Below are 19,639 nucleotides of genomic sequence, written 5' to 3' on the forward strand. Positions count from 1 at the left end.
TAACTGATTCTTAGACCACAAAAAATGACAAATATGTAGAATTCAGAGAAGCTTGGCAAAACCCATATGAACTAATATGGAGTAAATAGAACTAGGGAACCAATCAATATGCACAATATAAATAAAACAAAATGCCAAAGTTAAATACTATGTTATAATGATCAATCTTGGCACCAGTTGAGGTATATTTGACTCATCTTCCTTATACTATTTAACTTGATCTCATCTGTTTGCATGGACATTGTAACATTTCTTATCTACTCTCCCTTCTGACCTTTGATACTGCCATCACCTTGGTGCAGAACATCTCCTCACACTAAGGACTACTGTAATAGCTTGCTGGTTAGTTTCCCTGCCACATCTATCAGTACCCCAGGCCTTCATCCACTCAGCTGCCAGTGATCCTCCCAAAGCAAAGGTCTATGTCTCCACCACTCCCAAACTCCAGTATCAAATAGAAAATCTTGTTTCTCTTTAAAGGCCCATTGTAACCAGCTGTCCTCTGCCTTTCCAATCATCTTACAACTTACATCCTTCCCATACACCCACTCTCCATCGAGTACTCTTCAATGCAGGCACAGTGACTTCCTTGAGGTTCCTCTAAGATACTCATTCCAACTCCTGCCTTTTCACTGACTGTCCCCCATCCCTGGAATGTATTCTCCCTTCTCATCTCTGTCTCCTGACTTCTTTCAAATTTTAACTACCTTCTAAAGAAGGGAAACCATTTCTGATTTTTATCCCTTTTATTCCAGCACCTTACCTCTGTTGATATTTCTAGTTTATCCTGCACATAATTTATTTGGTACGTGGTTCTTGGCATATTGTCTCCAGCAGACTTCGGAGCTCCTTGACAATAGGGACTCTCCAAATTTATAACATAAGCCACTCCTGAATTGATAGTCAAAGGATATGAGCAGTTTTCAGAAAAAGAAATCAAAGCTACCTGTAGTCATATGAAAAAATGCTCTAAATCACTATTGATCAGAGAAATGCAAAATAAAACAATTCTGAAGTACCACCTCACACCTATCAGATTGGCTAAAAGACAAAAAAGGAAAATGATAAATGTTGGAGGGAATGTGGAAAACTGGGATACTAACGGACTGTTGGTGGAGTTGTGAACTGATCCAACCATTTAGGAGAGCAATTTGTAACTATGCCCAAAGGGCTATAAAATTGTGCATACTCCTTTGATGTAGCAATACCACTTCTAGGTCTACATCCCAAAGACATATTTTTAAAAAAAAGGGAAAAGGACCTATTTATACAAAAATATTTATAGTAGCTCTTTTTTCGATGGCTAGGAACTAGAAATTGAGGGGATGCCCATCAATTAGAGAATGGCTGAACAAATTATGGTATATGATTGCAATGAAATATTATTGTGCTATAAGAAATGACAAGCACGACGATTTTAGAAAAACCTGGAAAGACATCCATGAACTGATGCAAAGTGAAGTAAGCAGAACCAGAACATTTTACACAGTAATAGCAATATTGTATGATGAAGAACTGTGAATGGCTTAGCTATTCTCAGCAATACAATGATCTAAGACAATCCCAAAGGATCTGTGATGAAAAATGCTATTTGCCTCCAGAGAAAGAACTGATGTCTGAATAGACTGAAGCATGCTATTTTTCACTTTCTTTCTTTTTTGTTCAAATTTTCTTGCACAAAATAACTATCATAGAAATGTTTTACATGATTGCATATTTATAACCTATATCATATTCCTTACTGTCTCAGGGAAGGGGGAAAAAGGAAGGGGTAGAATTTGGAACATGTCAAAAATGGTTTGTACATTGCTTTTTCAAAAGCGAGTAGGCACTCTCTTTTGCCTTCTTTATATCCCCAGCACTGAGCAGTGCCTGGCATAATAGGCACTTAATATTGACTGACCCTCCCTTATGTATAATTGGGGGTATTATATGGGTGTACAATGTTACATGTGCTGTTGAGAAAGTTGAATTGGTTGGTTTTGCAAAACTGCTTCCTCTTCTCCCCCTTTAGGATTCTTTGTTATTAGGATGGTTGAGCTGAAAAGGGGAAGAAATATATTTATTCTAAAATGGTTATGCATAAGTGCTAATAAAACTAAAATATTTTTTAAAACACAGGAAGACCAACTCTGCACACTTCTTTATTGCGCTCAATAAAGAGCCTGTGAGCCATCATTGCATTCAGTTGTAACTTCCTTTTTTCAGGTTGTGTTAATGGAAAAAATATCAAGACTGATGGTTTAGTTTCTCCAATCAAATATCTACTTATTCATTAAAAGGACAAAGATCTAACATTTAGAGTACCAACAGTTAAGTTAATGCTTATTGGTAGCAGTGTCTCCCTGCTTTTCCACTACTCATTCCTGGAGCACAGGGGACTTTACCCAACTGAAAATCATTTTGTATTTGTGTCATGGCTAAAGACTTCATCAACAAGTAGATGGCTAATGGTGGTAAGTCTTTCTCTATTTAGTTAGGCAAACCAGCATAAAGTAGTTGGTTGCCAGGACTGTTCTCTACACCCTTTCCAATATGGTAGAACCTACACAAGCTTATGCTCTTTTGGAATAGCCTTCAAGAACTTAGGTCTTCAAGTATGGCCCTTTGACTGAATCCAAACTTCACAGGACAAATCCCCTTAATAAAATGATTTGTTCTGCAAAACTTGGACTCAGTCAAAAGGCCACACCCAAGAAACTAAAAGGCCACATGTAGTCTTTGAGGCCCCAGGTTCCCCACCTCTGAAGAGTCAGGCCCCAGAAAAGGTATCGGAGTAGATCACTAATTATGCACATATTAGTTGCTTAAATGTTTGGATTGGTCTTTTCCCAAAACCTAGTTGAAAATGATGATATAAGCCATTACAAGGAAAAAGAAAACGTCTAGTAAGATTTAACCCATAACCAAAAAGATTAGTGATTTAAAGGCAAGATTTTTAAAAGGAACAATGCTTCTGAAAGGACCAAAGAAGTCATCTGTAGTCTAACCCCTTTATTTTACAGAATATAGAACTAAGACCCAGAGAACTGAAAAAGATCTGCTTAGGATCCATTAGAGTTTAAGTAGTAAAGTCACCCAAACTCAATACTATTATAAACTTAACCATCCACATAGACTAATCAAATGACTACATAACATTCTTACCTAAAGGCTTACTGTACAATAAAGTACAAGTAAATGAACATCTAAAACTTATTTGCTTTGTGGTCCCTTTTAAGTTCATTTCAAATTCTGCTTTCATTTTAAGTGTAGACTTGTCTGTATACATTTTTACATTATATTGAGGAAAAAATCCTCTTATGGAAAGGGTACTGGATTTGTTGCCTTAAGAATGTCTAGGTTCAAACACTTTCTAGAGCACACAAATGATGAATTCAAAATGATTTGGAAAATAAAAAAATGAGTAAAAGCTTCAGCAATACAGTACAAACTGACATAACATAGGATACATTAGCATTTACCCCATTATGAATTGAAAAATTGGTTATCTTAATTTTGGTTATTGTATACATGTGATCTCCAGGGAAGATCTACTCTTTGTCTATAATTTTTAGGAAAAAAAATTCACTTTGCCTAATCAGAACTAGCCAAATTTTGTTCAACCAGGAAAGATGTAACTTGTTTACAGTTGATTTCTTACATTGACTTTTTTCAAATCTTGTTTCACTTAATTGTTAAATCTACTTTAACTTCCTTATACTATTATCTAAATTTAAACAACTTAAATCATAGCAATTTTCAAAGACTACAACTTCTGCCGAAGGAGAACTATAAATTCAGCTATGAAATTATCATCAAATCAACAACAAAATCCAAGTATAATAACTTTCATCAGAGTCCCCTTCAGATATATTAGTGGAGTTGAATTCAGGTTCATAAATTGTCCAACAGAGTACACAGTCTAACAGATTGAACCCAGTATTACAGCACCTACAGCAATTAATTTTTTGGCAACCCAAAAAAATGGTTTACTTAGGCAGACTGCAATTATGATGTGGGTTAGTGGGGTCAGTAGTCACACCCACAAAATGAACTTAAATAATACACTGGTAAATTTAAATAAATTTGGGTGAGAGATTGAAATACATGCCACAACCTGCTGTGTGCTTCAACTGGTAGGACTTTTAACATGAAGTTCACCATCTTATTTACCTTCCACAATTAATATTTCTAGGATTCAGTGTTCAATCACTTTCATTCCAAAACGTCCCATACATATTTCTCTCACTATTGCATAACTAAATTCTACCACTTTCTAGTTATTTCACCAGTCTATTGATTAAATCAGCCTGTATTATTGAGCTCCCATTACATCTATAGTGGCATAGACTAATTACTAAATATTTCCATAAGCATTATACATCTTCTGGAACAATAAATCATAAATTTACTAAATTACATTTATTCATTTTTTAATTTCTGTGACTCTGATCCTCTGTGGCAGAAGTTCTTAACCCAGGGTCTGTATGTGTGTTTAAAAAAAAATTCATTTGTTAACTGTTCAATATAATTGGCTTCCTATGTATTGTGTTTTATGTATTTAAAAATATTGATCCAAGGAATCAATAGGTTTTACCAGATTGTCCTATTGATCTATGACACAAAAAAGATTAAAACTCCCAGCTCAAAGGGTAAAAGAGGTAAGTATTTTGCAAACTGGCAATACTTAATAAATGGTTCAACAAGTCCTAACTTTGGTAGAAATATGTCATAATTTAAGCAGTTTGGTAGGGAATTAACAATATCCTTTATCAAAGTGTGTGAACAGTGCTAACTTAATATGATTTCCTTGAACACTGTAGTCTCAAGTCCTTAAAGTAAAAGCATATGTAATCTCTTAAATAAAGGAATGTTTAATTGGGTTATAGTCACAAAAAATATTTTTATTTGGATAAATAATCCCTTAGTAGCAAAAAGTTACTCAGTTTTCAAGTGAAAATTAAAAACAGTAAAGAAAGGTTGTTTGCAACTATAAGTGAATACAAAAAAGAAGCTTCATATTGCATTCAGTCATTTTTATTTAAATATATGGTACTGCAGTAGAAGTGCAGAATTAATCAGAAGCAATGCAAATTGTCAGTGATCAAAAAATGATGTAAAATGTAGGAGGCAGCATTATCCACTGTATACTTTCCAATTTCAACAATACGTACCTTTTGTTTTAAAGAATTATCAATTTTAAAAAAATTCACTTATTCATAGTAACTACCTCAAAATGACAGCGACAAATTCCAGCTATGGTCATTTGATCAGCTTTTTAAAAAAAAGACTTAAAAGAAGACAGATTCCAACGATTGGTTCCATCAGAATTGATAGAACATGGCTAATTTGCAGCATGAGTTAGAAACAAATGCATTTTCTTATGCCCCACTTCATGTATGCAAAACACATTGGGCCAATTCATTGAAACTAGAAGCTAGAAGAAGGCTGTATGTGTTGCTTCTAAATGACAGTTTTACCTTCTTCAACTAAATCAGTACTTTAAGGTAAATGGTCTCGAACCTATTTGAATGTATGCATATACAAACAAATAAGTTGTTTTTAAATGAATACTTCAGAGATGGATGAGCTAAAAGGATGTTTTGAAGAACTTATAAATTGCTTTCTAGAATGTTCCTCCCATTTATATGACGACGTGTTAAGAATAGCTGCTTCCTAATATATATTTGCATAAACTTGAGATAGAAATATGATCAATAGAATGAGACACCACAATGAAGGCTTCATGAATAATTTATTCCATTTGAAGTTTTTTTCTTTTTCTTTTTTTTTTTTAAAAAGTATAAACTTTTTTTCATTTCCTCAATCACAATTTGTACAACTCAGTGTTTATGGCATTCGGCAGCAATAGTGTTTGTTCCTTATTCTCTTTTTTATCATGTTAAAAAAAACACAATTGGACCATATTAAATGTCATTGCTAAATAAGAACTTAAAAACTCCCCTTATTAAAGTGACCCAGCTGTTTTGAGAGGGTTTATGATGCTGCTGACATGTCCAGTAATGATGTCACAATCTGCAATTTAAACCCATAACTTTAAGGTCCGCAAATCCAGTTTACCTTGAAATCTAAAGCTATTTTAAAATTTCATTAAAAAGTTAACATGAGGAGTATCTTAGGTCCCAAATCCAGTTTTGCTAGTTAATACTCCGCTGAAAGAGAAAACACATAAATAAAAATCTGAACCACAGTTCTGGGCCCACACACACACACACACACAAAAAAAAAAAAAACCAAAGAGCAAATCCAGCTGATGATATTTTGTCTTGGCAAACAAAAGTAAGTCAAGAACATTTTTACTTAATTTAGACAAACTAAATTCTTTAGAGGAAACCCAGACCAAAGCATTACTTCTGTGTAACATTAAATGTATCAGACTGATATGCGATGCCATAGGTGGTTGTGTAGCAAATTATATGATGCAACAGCATTTAAAAACTTCCTTTTAATCTATTCAATTTGAACATTTTAAATAATGAGACATAGTATTTTGATATTACAGTATTAACATAGTGCTTGATTAAAGATCTGCAAATCTTTGTAGTAACACATTAAGTTAAAAAATTACCTCAGAAGGTAAATATGAAGACGAAAGGAGAATATTTTAATACAGTAATCTGTGCCATACTGACAATTGAGTACGAATACAGCTGAGGATATTTGACTAAGTAGTAAGAGCTTAATTTTAGTGGTTTCAGAAAAGTTTAGAAAGATTTTAAAAATTACAGCTACTTTAAAATTTAAGGATTACACATAAGTACACTTGGTGGCCATCTGGCCAAACAATAAGGTGTACAGAAATTTATTCATACAGTGTTAATTCACAGTCCTGATAACTGAATGGCTTGCATAAGAAAAGTATGGCTAGATGTTTCTGACTGGCTGGAAGCAGACATTACATAACTATCACTTCAAATCCCCAAATACGGAACTTCCACTCTGCTTCCTAATGGACAACTGCACAGAACACAGATATGAGCACTGTAATGAACAAGGATTCAAGTTGTTGATGATCCATTGGTACAAACTGTAATATTGAGCTTGCACATTTAAAAAACTGCTCTTACCCTTCTGTGACAGTTTTGTAGATAAGTCAGTACAATAAATTAGTCATTACCACCCTAGGGGTAGAATGTTAATCACTATTGAGAAAACTGATTCAACAGGTAAGAAATATTTTATTTAAAAGTAAGCCAAATAGGTTAACTTTAGCATGCTTCTTGCCGCTGCTGGTTTGAATGTTTCCATTGCCTGCAATGGATATCATGTCATCATGTCAAGCAGATCCATCATCCTGCATAAAAGTCTTAGATTCTTTTTTTTTTTTTTTTCTGAAGTGGGTCTCCTGACCTTTCCTAATGGCTATTAGATAATTTTCAGTTTGACTTTCAGTTGACATGTGGGGGGGAAAGGGATAACATTGGGAAGGAGAGAGGTGAAGAGAAGAAATCCTATCAGCAAATCCTATGTTTGAGGAATATTTAGCCCACAAAAATTGAACTGTATAATACGATCCTGGATGTCTATATCTAGGAACCCGGTTCCTTCTTATGGCTACAAGTAGAAAAATCACTGTCAAGAGTTTAAAATTTTACTTCTACCTGGTTTCAAACTGGAGGTGTGTTCACTTCAGGCTAATAAATTTCAACAATGGAAATAAGGACAGTCATTGCTGAGTTTAAAATATAAAAGGGGGTACTTCTGGAAATCCCAAATTAGCCTCTTTTCTCTCAATTCCCAGCCAAGTTTTTAAAAAGCTATAGAACAAAACATGCCAACTGACTCTGTATTGTGTTAGCATAATTTAAAAATTAATGCAGAGATATGATCTTTACACTTCAATATCAAAATAAGCTGACCATCTGGATTGCACTATTATTTTGAAGAAATGACTGAAAACCTTTGTCATCAATGGAACATTTTCTTTGTACAAAAACAGGAGTTGCTATTATTTTTATATACACAATTCAAAGAAGTTAGGTTGTTCATATGAAAGTGATAATTCAGATAGTTATTTTGTATTTATGAAACAGAAGTTTCAGGGAAAAAAAAACAAATCAAATTGGAGTTTTGTAAATACAAGTGATTTTGTCCTTGTAGAGGATTAGTGAGTGCACTAATAGGAGTTTTGCCAGACTGCTTCCGAGAAATAGGTAGACTAGGCGGCATTTTACAGAATCAAGTCAGTCCTACCTCCAAATAGGAGGCTAATGGGCTCTCATGTGAACAGCACTGTAGAAGGGATTTTCAAGGGAGTAGAAACTGCATAACTGCAGCCATCATCTTGGCATGTGCAAAAAGGACGGGAAGGGGGAAGGGGTGAGGGGAGTTGTGATGAAGGAAGGGGTGAATTAAAGTCCCTCAAATTCAAGTCCCTTCTTTAGGGAGGTGAGAACCTCCTTGGCATGCACCTTATCTGAGCTGTATGATGAAAAGTATGGACTCTAGTGTTTGGGACTGCCACCTCCAAACCAAGGAAATTAAATAAATAAAAAAGGCAAAGGGAATCAGGCTTAAGAAGTTTAGAAAATGGTTATTTCACTAGTGGAATAGAGTCTGAATACCAGAATTCACTGAGAATCTATTTACACCACAGTTTGCTTGCACACCCCCCCCCATTCACACACCCACACACCCACGCATACCTGATCTTCCAAAAAAAAAAAAAAAAAAAAAAAAAGAGTGACTGCTTTTAAAAATATTTGTAAAATGGCTAGAGCTGGACTAAATTTCAACCTTATAGTAAAGACCCTGGAAATAATGCCTAGATCTTGGCATTGAAACTGAGAATCTTTTCAGCATGATGTTAAAAAATTACATATTAACATCAGGATGTCAGTATCTGGTAGCAAATATTTCATAAACACTAAATTTCTATTAATGGAAAAGACCTGAAATATTAGTCATAGCCCTAAACCATAGTACAAAATATAACTGAAGAATTAATTTTATTCTCACTACAAGTTAAACCACCTAACAATATCACTTGTATATTGCCATCATGTTACTCTGTAAAGGTGTGATATATAAAATGCTGTAAGACCCGGTACCTTTTCAATTTATAAACACAGTGAGCTTCATTACTGTACATGTACTCTGCAACTACAGCTTAGCTGTAAATCTTCCACACACAATGGCATGGACATTAACCCCCCTCTATCCCCATTAAACTGTACATCAAGACAATACAAATTTACTGTCCCACCCACCCCCTTACAAAAAAATAATACTCTAAAAGCAACCCTACTGCAACTTTTAATTAAGACGATTACATATATTTTAGACCAATTGCTTTAAAGCAAGAAGGCAGTATAAACCTTCTAGGAAAATTTTTATAAAAGAGGTTAAGAAATATAAGACAATTTATACATTTAAAAACTTACAATAAATAAGATGCAGGCATTTTTGAATACTAGGTACTATAATCCAATACAAGAACATCTTGATGTTCTGAAGCCATATGCTAAACTCATTGTTCCTTGTGTCTCTTCTCCATGCTTTTAATATTCATTTAACATGACTGGGCACTATGGCTCATTACTTTCACAAATACTGTGACTGGAAAAAAAAAAGGTTAATTTTTGCTACTAAAATGTTATAATACATTTTGTATGATCAATCATCTTAATCCTAAAGAGTTCGGTATATGATCAGTGAAAAACAGTAGGGTTACAGCCCCCTCCCCCCGGGTCAAAACAATATTTGTTGAAGTAAGAAGAATGATACCCCATCACAAATGACTTGCACTGAGAAGATTATAACTTAGTCCTGCAATGAAATAAAATCCCTTTTCCTTGTTCTTTTCTTGCACAGTTCAGAAGATCACAGCATATTCATGATAAAGTTATATAACTGATTCAGCACCACAAAATGAATTGGGAGACATGACCGTCTGTCCTGGGTTGCAGGGTCACAGGTAAGCCAGGAGAGTGCATTGTACTGTTCCAAAACAAACCTGAAAAACAAATCAACTTCATGAGTCATGTTTTATTTAGAATGTAGTATTTAGAATCATTTTTGTGCTAAATTCCATCTCTTTCAACTGAAGTTACTTTAAAAAAAAGCAAGAGGGAGAAGGGAGGTAAAAGAAGTATTCAAAAGCATATTAGTGGGGGGGGGATAGAGGGCAGAGCTGGGGGGTGGGGTGGGGGTGGGGAAAGGAAATACTTAATCAGAGTTATCCAAAAGTTGCTTTTGGAAAGGGTCTTCTATACGAGTTCCAACCAAAACCAAAACTCCCTTAAACGCATAAAGTCACTAGAAGAAAGTCAAATTTCTACCTTAATGGTAAAGAAGGCAAATACCTGAGGACATCTGAAGTCTGATTTGAGTCAAGTGGGTGGGAGTGTTTACTGTGAAGCAGCTCGTCTGATTGCACTGAAGGCACATGGAGGTGCAAAGAGGCCTAGGAAAGAAAATGAAACAAAACTGCCTTGAAGAAAATTAATTGGTTTTGTGTTTATTCTTGTGTTACTGAACTAGATTATTAAAAATGCGAATGTTTTTCATCATGTACAATTAACTAGAGTCATTAAAAAAATGGCTGGTTTCCTTATGTGGCATGACAAAATTCTGAGATGTCTTTTTATTTCCGTTTTTACAATCATAAGGCAACCAGTTTGAACAAAGATTTCCATAATTTTATAATTATCAACTTGCCTAGATCTTTAGCTTCAAAATGTACTGTAATGATCACTAGAGATCAAATCTCAAATACATTACTTTTAATCTTCCAGGAGATGACCCACTTTTGTTTTCAAGTCAATAATGCCATATTATGTAGATATATTTATTGCCCAGGGCCCTGAACCTGGAAGGGGGCAGGGAAAAAAGGGTACAACCTAAGAAAACTAACATTGAAAGTAAAGCTCTAATTTATTTGATTATTCAGAAACAAGAGTGATGACATCGTTACTAGCTAAGGATTACCAGAAGAGGATAGAAAATATGCCTATCCTACCCCTAAGGTTATAGTTCTACAAGTAATGTTCAGCATAAACAAATTTCAGCATACCAAAAGAATCTGAATAGTTTCTGGTGGTTGCTGCATTGCATTCTAGAGCTCAAATCCACTAGGATCAAGGATTCTTAACCTTTTTTTGTGTCATGAACCCCTCTGGTAAAGCCTTCTCAGTATAACGTTTTGAAATGTGTAAAACAAAATACAAAGGATTATGAATGAGACCAACTGTATTAACTATAGTTATCATAATGTATTTCTTAAAATCCTGGTACTAGATGTAATGAAAACTAATTAATTGGGGGGGTAGGAGGCAGGGGAGGGAAATGGTTCATAATGAAACTATAGCTTCCATCAAGGTAGTATATCTAAAGTATGACAATCTCATTAGCACAGTCAATTAGTATTGACTTTAACAACTTCAGACTTTCATGATCTTTCTAGAAAGCATGAATTATAAGAGTCCATTGTCTGATTTTGACATTTTCACATAGGTATCACCACACAAAGCTTAATAGTAACTATTATTGACTCTTTTTAAAAAGTGTGCTGCTAAAATAATGTTGAAGCTGTCAGGGGCTTTGTTGGGAAGATGGTGCAGCCATCACTTTCTAAAGTGATACCGCACAGTCCAGGAGAAAGAACATTCCACTGGCAGTGAGGGGTAACTGGGGCTCTGACCTCATTCTGCACCAACTCCATGCAAGATTCAGGGCAGCCTCTCAACCTCTCTGCACATTAGTTTTTTCATCTGACAAAGAAGGCAGGACTAGATGATTTTTATGGTCCTTTCCCACTCCAGAATCTCATGTTTACAACGTATATGTTTGGAAATGTATAAGGCAGCTGACAGTGCTGTGGGTAGAGTGCCAGGCCTGGAGTCAGAAATCTTGAGTTCAAAGAAGACCTCAGACACTTACTAGCAGTATGGACCTGGGCAAGGCATTTCACCTCAGTTTGCCCCAATTTCCTCAACTGTAAAATAAGGACACTAATACTGCCTAGCTCTGAGGACTGTTGTGAGAATAAAACAATTGTGCCAAGCACATAGTAAGTGCTATGTAAATGTTAGTTATTATTAATACAGCCCTGATGGTCACTTTAATACTTAAGAACTGAAAAAAATTAAAAAACAACAATGCTATTCTTACACCTACTTTTTCCCATTTAAAGGCTCATGTTGCATCTAAACATTCCTAGAAACTCTCCTTTAAAAATCTTTGCTATGACTGGGTATGGTGGCATGTGCCAATAACCCTAATAATGAAGAATCTGAAGTTTGCTTGAGCACAAGAGTTAGGGGTTGTAGTGAGCTATGCTGATCAGTGGTCTGCACTAAGTCTGCCACCAATATGCTTAGCCCCAAGATCCAGTGTCAAAAAAAACAAAACAAAACAAATAATTTTAAAATTTTACATTGCAAAACATGGTTAACCCCATCCAAGAATGTGCTAGTAAATGTTTAACTGGGGTCTTATTCCCAAAATGAATACAGTATACACTTTTAAATTTAATCTGCATTATTAACATTTTCTCTATCCCTTTGCTCAAGTTTTGATTTGTAGAACTATAAATGCTCACAATAAAAGTTTAACATCACCTGCCAATCTGGGGTCCAGCATACCTCTGCCCCTATATCCCAAATTTATTAATTGGCACTCCATAAAAGGCATAGAAATAGTAATACCTTAAGAAAGAGGGGACACTGATGTTGTGCTTGAGGGCATGCTGACCAAAACCAGTCAGGTAACGGACCCGCTTTGGCAGTTGATACAAAGTAACCAAGGGCCAATGGTTGCTGAAGAATATATGTTACTTCATCATGAGATTCTGTTGAAAGCAGCCGATCTGTACCTTGACCCTTTAGAATGGACAAGAGATAAAATTGAGTTCTTATAAGAGTAACAAAGGGACATCCACATAAAAACATAATATGATTTATCACGTTTGGTGTGACTCTTTGGATTGTATTTGGGAAACTGTAGTACAATGTAATGTTATGAAACCACTCCTCACCATAAACTCCAACCTTTTTTTTTTTTTTTAAACATTTTCCTGTTGATGCTGGATGGCTGGGAATCTTAGACTAATACAACCTCTGAGGAATCAAAGTGCCAAAAGGCAATGAAATGCTGGATGAGCACATGGAAGCCATACATTGTTTTGCTTATGGCATATGAGAAATAGCAGAAAGAATAATCACTAAGGAAACATATAACTGGAAAAGGAGGTGGAATATTATGTGACAAGAATGAAGGATAACATATAAACATCCTGAGTGCTGTTCGGAGACACAGAGAATGTAAAAGAACCATGCTTCTAAGCATCTTGGGTGGATTCTTTGTGCAGAGTCTATGGGAAAACATAAGCAAGAATCCCAAGATGGTGTCGCAATATTCATGAAACGACAGATCTATTGACACACTGAAAATATTTGGTGTGATTATTAAATAAAGACCAATTTTCGCTTATGGTTCAAGTAAATTTCTTTTAATCCCTGATAGATATTACCAGTTATAACTGACAGGCTTTTAAGCCCAATCCTTCATTTACAAAATAGTTGCAGTAATGGGTAGTAAAGGAAATTTGAAAGACTACTTCAGGATATCTGGGAAAGTCTACCATACAATTAGTATTAACATGAAAAGAATGATTAATTTTCATTTTTTAAAACTTGCATTTTAAAAGTACAACTCAGTTATTTGCAGAAGCTATTTAAGTTGCTTCCTAATAAGCGAGACTACAAAAATATTCGTGGCACTATTGCTTTTCTTGCCAAAACCCTGACGATAGCAGCAACAATTTGAAATTAGAACTTCATCGAAGTTTATGTAGATCAACAGGGGCAATGGTAAGGATAGAAGACAAATTATAAACAAAGGCTTGTGGCTTTTTTCTCAGCACTTCGTCAAAAAAAAAAAAGCTAAATAAAACAGACAATGGAGGCCATAATTATAAGAGTACTTATCAAGCCTTATAGGATCCACTCCATGACATGTAATTTGAGATATCTACAGTAGAAGAGTAAGGGACAAGTGCCAAACAATTATTGTCGATGTCCAGGAGACAAAAGAGGTTCTATTTTATGCATAAGTATATTTATCTATATTACGCATATATATATTATGTATATAGTGTATGCATAAAGGACTATTAGGTGAATGAGTAAAGAACATGTCTGCCACATGGATGACCAACTATTTTTATTACAGTAGTTACCTTGCCAGCATCACCTCCATGAGGATAATGAGATCCTGGAGAATGTACAGGGGATCCAGTTGGGGATGCAGGAAGGATATTAATGATGTCAGGGTCAAGATCATCTCCTGTGTCTAACAGATCAAAAATACCTATTCCATCTGCTCCATCTGTACAGAAAAAAAAAAAGTGGAAAAATCATAATATTTTCCAAATTCCATAGAATATTTTTTTGAGAAATTCTAGAAAATATATGATTTAGTATACTAAAACAGACCTTCACAGATATGGAGATGGGAGGTATGGATACATACCCTATTTCCCCAGCTAACATACTGGTCTAAGTATTGGCCTTTAAGTCAAGAAGGCCTGAATTCAAATCCTGCCTCAGACATCTCCTGACTATTTGATCCTGGGCAAGATACTTAATCTTTCTTTCTCAAGTTTTCCCAATTCTGGAAAATAAGGACAATAACAGCACCTACCTCACTAGATTCTTGTGAGGATCAAATGAAATAATATATGTAAAAATATATGCAAACCTTAAAGCGTTATATAAATGTTGACTATTATTATCATATACCTTGATATGGAACAATTTTTTTTTAAAGCAGATCCAAGTCTTCTTCACTATGAAAGAAATATTCAAATTGTAGTACAAAACCATAAAATACTGAGAGAATACTTGTATCAAGTGATTTGAGAAGTCATTTGGAATTGTGCAAGAGAATTACCAGTAACCCTGAAATTTTATTCTTTTTTTTTTTGATAGAAGTTTGAATGGAGATACAATTATTACTCAAAGGTGTCTACAATTATTTTGTGATGCTTGGTTATTAACATTCTAGCATGTGAGAATCTCAACATGAAAGGGAATGCAAAATACATTTTAAATTTTGTTCCTTTATTGATTTTTATATAAGCCTGCACAATCTCTTACCATTGTTTGTATTGAAAGCCAAATCCAAATTCTCAGAGGTGTAAGTGGCTGAAGCTACTTGCACAGAAGCAGAAGTAGGGAATACAAGTATATGAGTACATGATGTATCCTGTGGGGTATTGAGCTGAGATGTCTGCATATTTAGAGTGGTACTTCGTCCAAATACAGACCCTGTTGACACAGAATCTAAAAAAGAACCAGAAAATTTTTTCCTTTAGCAAAAATCGGGATAAACAGAGTCTCATGTAATATGAGATATTCTAAAAGTCTTCATGCAATTTTAAGCTTTGTTTTAAGACTTTTTGGATACCCTACATTTACAAACTTAAGGGCAGGAAAGAAGTAAAGAGTAATTCAAATATAAGCAAGATATCTAACCTGGCATAATAACAAAAGATCCTTGGGGCTCCATTGCTACCAGACAAGCACTAAGAATGCTTGGAGAGTCAGCAGCAGATATACCACACATCCTACACATATCTTTTAGTCTTTTACTAAGAGACTGCAGATTGCGGCGACTCAGCAAACAGCTCCAATCTGTGGGTAATAACATTCAAGAAATAGCATGCAAGCAATGTATCAATGATGATAATATTAACTTGAGGAATAAAGTTTACAACACAAGAGAAAAGAAACATTTAATGGTTTAATTCAGCATTCTCTAAAATGCTGGGGCTAATAACAACCACCTGAATTACTTGCTATAGTCTCTTGTAATTCTTTATTCCCTTAACTTAGAGTGTCTACCCAATTTCTAAGGGATGTTTCTAAATAGAAACCTGCACAAATGATGGTGGGTCAGCTAGAAGTTAAACAATAATAACAACAGGGAGCAACAACCTCAAGGAACGCAACAATAAGGCCAAAAGTAGAATATTACCCATGAGCATATTATAAGGGGGGGGAGCCTTTCCATCTTATATTTTGGGATATAGCTCTTAAAAAAAATTATCCTAGTAGCAACCAATGATACGCATTATGTAAAGCTGATCGGTCACTTTAATTTGGAGTTTTTGAAAATGATTAGAAAAAAATAAATCAAACCTAATTACAACCTGATTCTGAAGTTTGTATGCATGCTCATGTGGTTCATACATAAAAGCAATTTAAATAATGAAATCAAGTTTTTACCTTTTAATTCTCCATGCCCTATTCTTCCTAAGCGACCAATTACAACTCTCCATGGTAAAGAACTCATCTGTACAAGTCCTAAACACCATTCCCACAGTTTCTGGAGCCCAAGTCTTCGAGCAGAACCTTTTTTCCTACGAGCTCTATGAAGAACAAATGAAAAGAAATAATTGTTGATATCCAAGGAAGCTAACAAAGGGGGGAAAACCTTCTATATTTACTCTTATTCAAAAACCCCTTTCAAAGTATGTACAACTACTTGAGTTAAAGACAGTTATGTACAGGAAAAGATGGCAAGGAAGGCATGTCAAAAACTAAGTGTATGTCTAGCTCACAAAATTGATCATGTTTTAGATTTAAAACTTTATCTACAGATGCTCTCTTAATTATGGTTGGCTCAGATGGTCAAATTAGCTCAGAAAAACTTTTATCTAGAATTGACACAAACTTGCATCCAGTATGGCTGTCATGCCATTGTTTTGTTTTATTTTACTTAGTAAAAACAATGTAATAGGAACATGCCTATTATGTAATGAATGCATACCTATAGACCTCAAGATATTAAAATTCAATTTCATTATTAATGTTTAAAAACTACATGCCAAATTCCTTTAACACAAACTTCAGGGGGATATCAGTACAGTTTTTGTAAACTGTACTGATATTCCTTTTGAATGATAGTATTCTCATCTACAATAACCCTCTAAACAATCACTCTAATGCTCACAGTGACAAGAACATATGTCAACATTTTATTTGAGTGTCAAGGGTAAGTTGTATAAACTCTGAGGTTATTAATTTTGAAAGCTTACAAATCGATTGCAATAAATGAGAGCACCTTAAGAGGGGGGTTTTGATATTTTATTTGTACCTCTAGAGCTTAGCTCTGTTCTTTGTACACAGTAACACTTAATAAATATTCCATTCCATTTATACAATAGAGACAATAACTAAAACTGTGATTCCCAATCAGGGCAGAGACACAGTTTGGCCCAGTGTCCATACAGCAAAGGATGTAGAGTCAAAAGACCTGGGTTTAAATCTCACCTTTGCAACTTACTAGTTCTGGGACCAAATATAAAAAATGTCAAGTTACAAATCTGCCAAGGAAAGGAAAAAAAAAAAACAAACCAATAGGTAGATTTTATATATAACTAAAGTGCTTTCCTCATAATACCACTCTACAGATAAGGACACTGACTCAGAGAGGTCAAATGATTTTGCCCATGATCACACTACTAATTCCTAAAGCTCGGACTTGAACCCAAGTCTTCTAATTTCAAGTTATAAAGTACCATCCTCATGTCCAAACTCACACCATAAGAAAATATAACTATTAAGTGTAAAACAAAAATAGCATTTCCAACTAACCAGATTTAAAAAAAAAAACATTCATTTGAATACAGTATTCCTTATTGACCTCCTTGTGTCATATTTTTTGTGGCAATAATTGACATTTACAGAGCACTTTAAAAAGGTTTTTGAAGTCCTCTTCTCAGAACTATAAGTGGTAAGAACTACAAATATCCCTATTTTAATTGAATCTCATAAGAGACTTGTTCATAGTCGTGCAACTACCTAGTAGTTAAGCCAGGATTTGAACCCAGATCTGACTCTAGGCCCAGTACTTGCTCTATATCACAACCATCCTATCATGACCAAACCTATAATAATTTTTTTAATCATAATAAAATTTTTAAATAATCGTAATTTTTAAAACGACTACTATTCACATAACACTCTGAATTGTGTTACAAGATGCTTTACCTACCTTCTTATTTGAGCTTCACTACAACCCTGAATTAGGTAAACTTACAGATACTATCCCCATTGTATAGATGTTGAAACTGAGTCTCAGAGAAATTAAGTGGCTTTGCCCACAGTCATATAGCTAATAGGCACTGGAGGCAGAATTTGATTCCAGATCCATCATTCTATTCTAATGCCATGAGGCCTTTAATTAAAGCTGACTCAAAATAAACTATTTCCGGTGTTAGATTTGCCTCCCAATGAAGTTAGCTGTGTTTTGTCTTCCTATAAAGCCTAGCAAAGTGGTGTGAGTACAGTATTAAGCAATCAAGAAATGCTTACAGACTTATTAGCTAAATATACATACAGAACTAAAAGAAGTAACTCTGGAACTCAAAAAGAAAGCAGATGTTCAAAATAAACTAACAAAAAAGAAAAAAAGGTTAAGTGAAAACCCTAAAATATGGGTTTTCCCTTTAGCTTCTCTTAGACTAAAATAAACAAACTTGGAAGATGCTATTTAAACCTACTCATAGAAAGTAATCTAATGAGAATATTTAAGGACTATTACAATCCCTTCTTTAAAATAAAAGTTCACAAATGCCCACACAGTGAAATTTTATTACCTGTTTGGAACATCAATATTAATGATGCAAGTTTCTAATAATTCTCCATATAGATCTGTGCATGATGCAAGAAGCCACCTTTGATCATGAGATAAACAGTAGCCCACGAAAAGTACATTGTATTTCTGTCCAGCTTCTCCAAATGTTTCTCCTAGTTCTGTCTGTTTGTCCTTCACAGGGGCCAGAATAAAAGGAGGAGTATAAAGCCGAATACACTCTGGTCTCTGTAAAACAGGAAATTGAGGTACTAAAATGCCATCATAAGGAATAACTGTAATGATGACAATCTGAGATCCTATTTAAAAACAACAACAACAAACAACCCACAAGATAATCAGGAAATGAAAATGATAAAAGATAATAAACGATTTTTCTTGTACTTAACCACAGACAAAAATAATTAAACCTACAAACATTTAAGAGTGAGCTTGTTCAGGAAAAATACTCACATCAGGACTTTTAAGGGCAGTTTCCATCGCTAAACCTGGCCCAAAGCCAGTTAACGTTTTTACATTGGTTGATGTTGGAAGTGGTCTCCGACACTGGGTAAAGACCGAAAAAGCCAAAGATTTTAAATGCTGCGTATAGATCTGTCTATCTTCATGTTTCACAGGTTGTAGCAGGTATTGACATGGGACAATCTAGAAATTGCAGACAAATAATGTTACAAATGCTGAATTTGTAATCCAGAGATCAGATTATGTTCTAGGTCAAATATATGCAACTGATATTCTGGAAGAATGTTGAACTCAATCACTGATAGAGAACCAAAGTAAATAATAAGGCAGTGTTTTCCCAAACTACTTGGCCATAGAACACTCTTAGTCTTGGAAATATACTGATGAAACCCATAAATGATGGTAATTGCTGGGAGAAGACAAAGGAATGTGGAGAGAAAAAAATCACAATGCAGGTGAAAGAAAAATCTAAGGTTTGTCACAATGAAGGAAGGAGTGGTGATGCCCCACCACCATGAGTGCTCACCACTCTCAGGTTCCTCTACTTCTTCCCCTATTCCAGGTACAACAAATT

General features: G+C 34.8%; 1 protein-coding gene across 1 annotated transcript in view; it reads right to left on the reverse strand.

The window, feature by feature from the left end:
• Positions 1-7,282: 7,282 nt before the first annotated feature.
• The window catches only part of MED13 (mediator complex subunit 13), a 92,961-nt gene continuing 80,604 nt past the window's right edge, over positions 7,283-19,639 (reverse strand). The window contains exons 22-30 of the mRNA XM_027870309.1: positions 19,057-19,248; positions 18,608-18,831; positions 16,233-16,375; positions 15,480-15,638; positions 15,102-15,287; positions 14,183-14,331; positions 12,651-12,824; positions 10,308-10,408; positions 7,283-9,958 (exon numbers count right to left, since the gene is read on the reverse strand). Of these exons, the coding sequence (XP_027726110.1) occupies positions 9,826-9,958; positions 10,308-10,408; positions 12,651-12,824; positions 14,183-14,331; positions 15,102-15,287; positions 15,480-15,638; positions 16,233-16,375; positions 18,608-18,831; positions 19,057-19,248 (1,461 nt within the window). The 3' untranslated portion in view covers positions 7,283-9,825. The remainder of the gene's footprint in view (positions 9,959-10,307; positions 10,409-12,650; positions 12,825-14,182; positions 14,332-15,101; positions 15,288-15,479; positions 15,639-16,232; positions 16,376-18,607; positions 18,832-19,056; positions 19,249-19,639) is intronic.

Source organism: Vombatus ursinus, unplaced genomic scaffold, assembly GCF_900497805.2.
Source record: "Vombatus ursinus unplaced genomic scaffold, bare-nosed wombat genome assembly UNPS02014797.1, whole genome shotgun sequence".
NCBI classification, from domain to species: Eukaryota; Metazoa; Chordata; class Mammalia; order Diprotodontia; family Vombatidae; genus Vombatus; species Vombatus ursinus.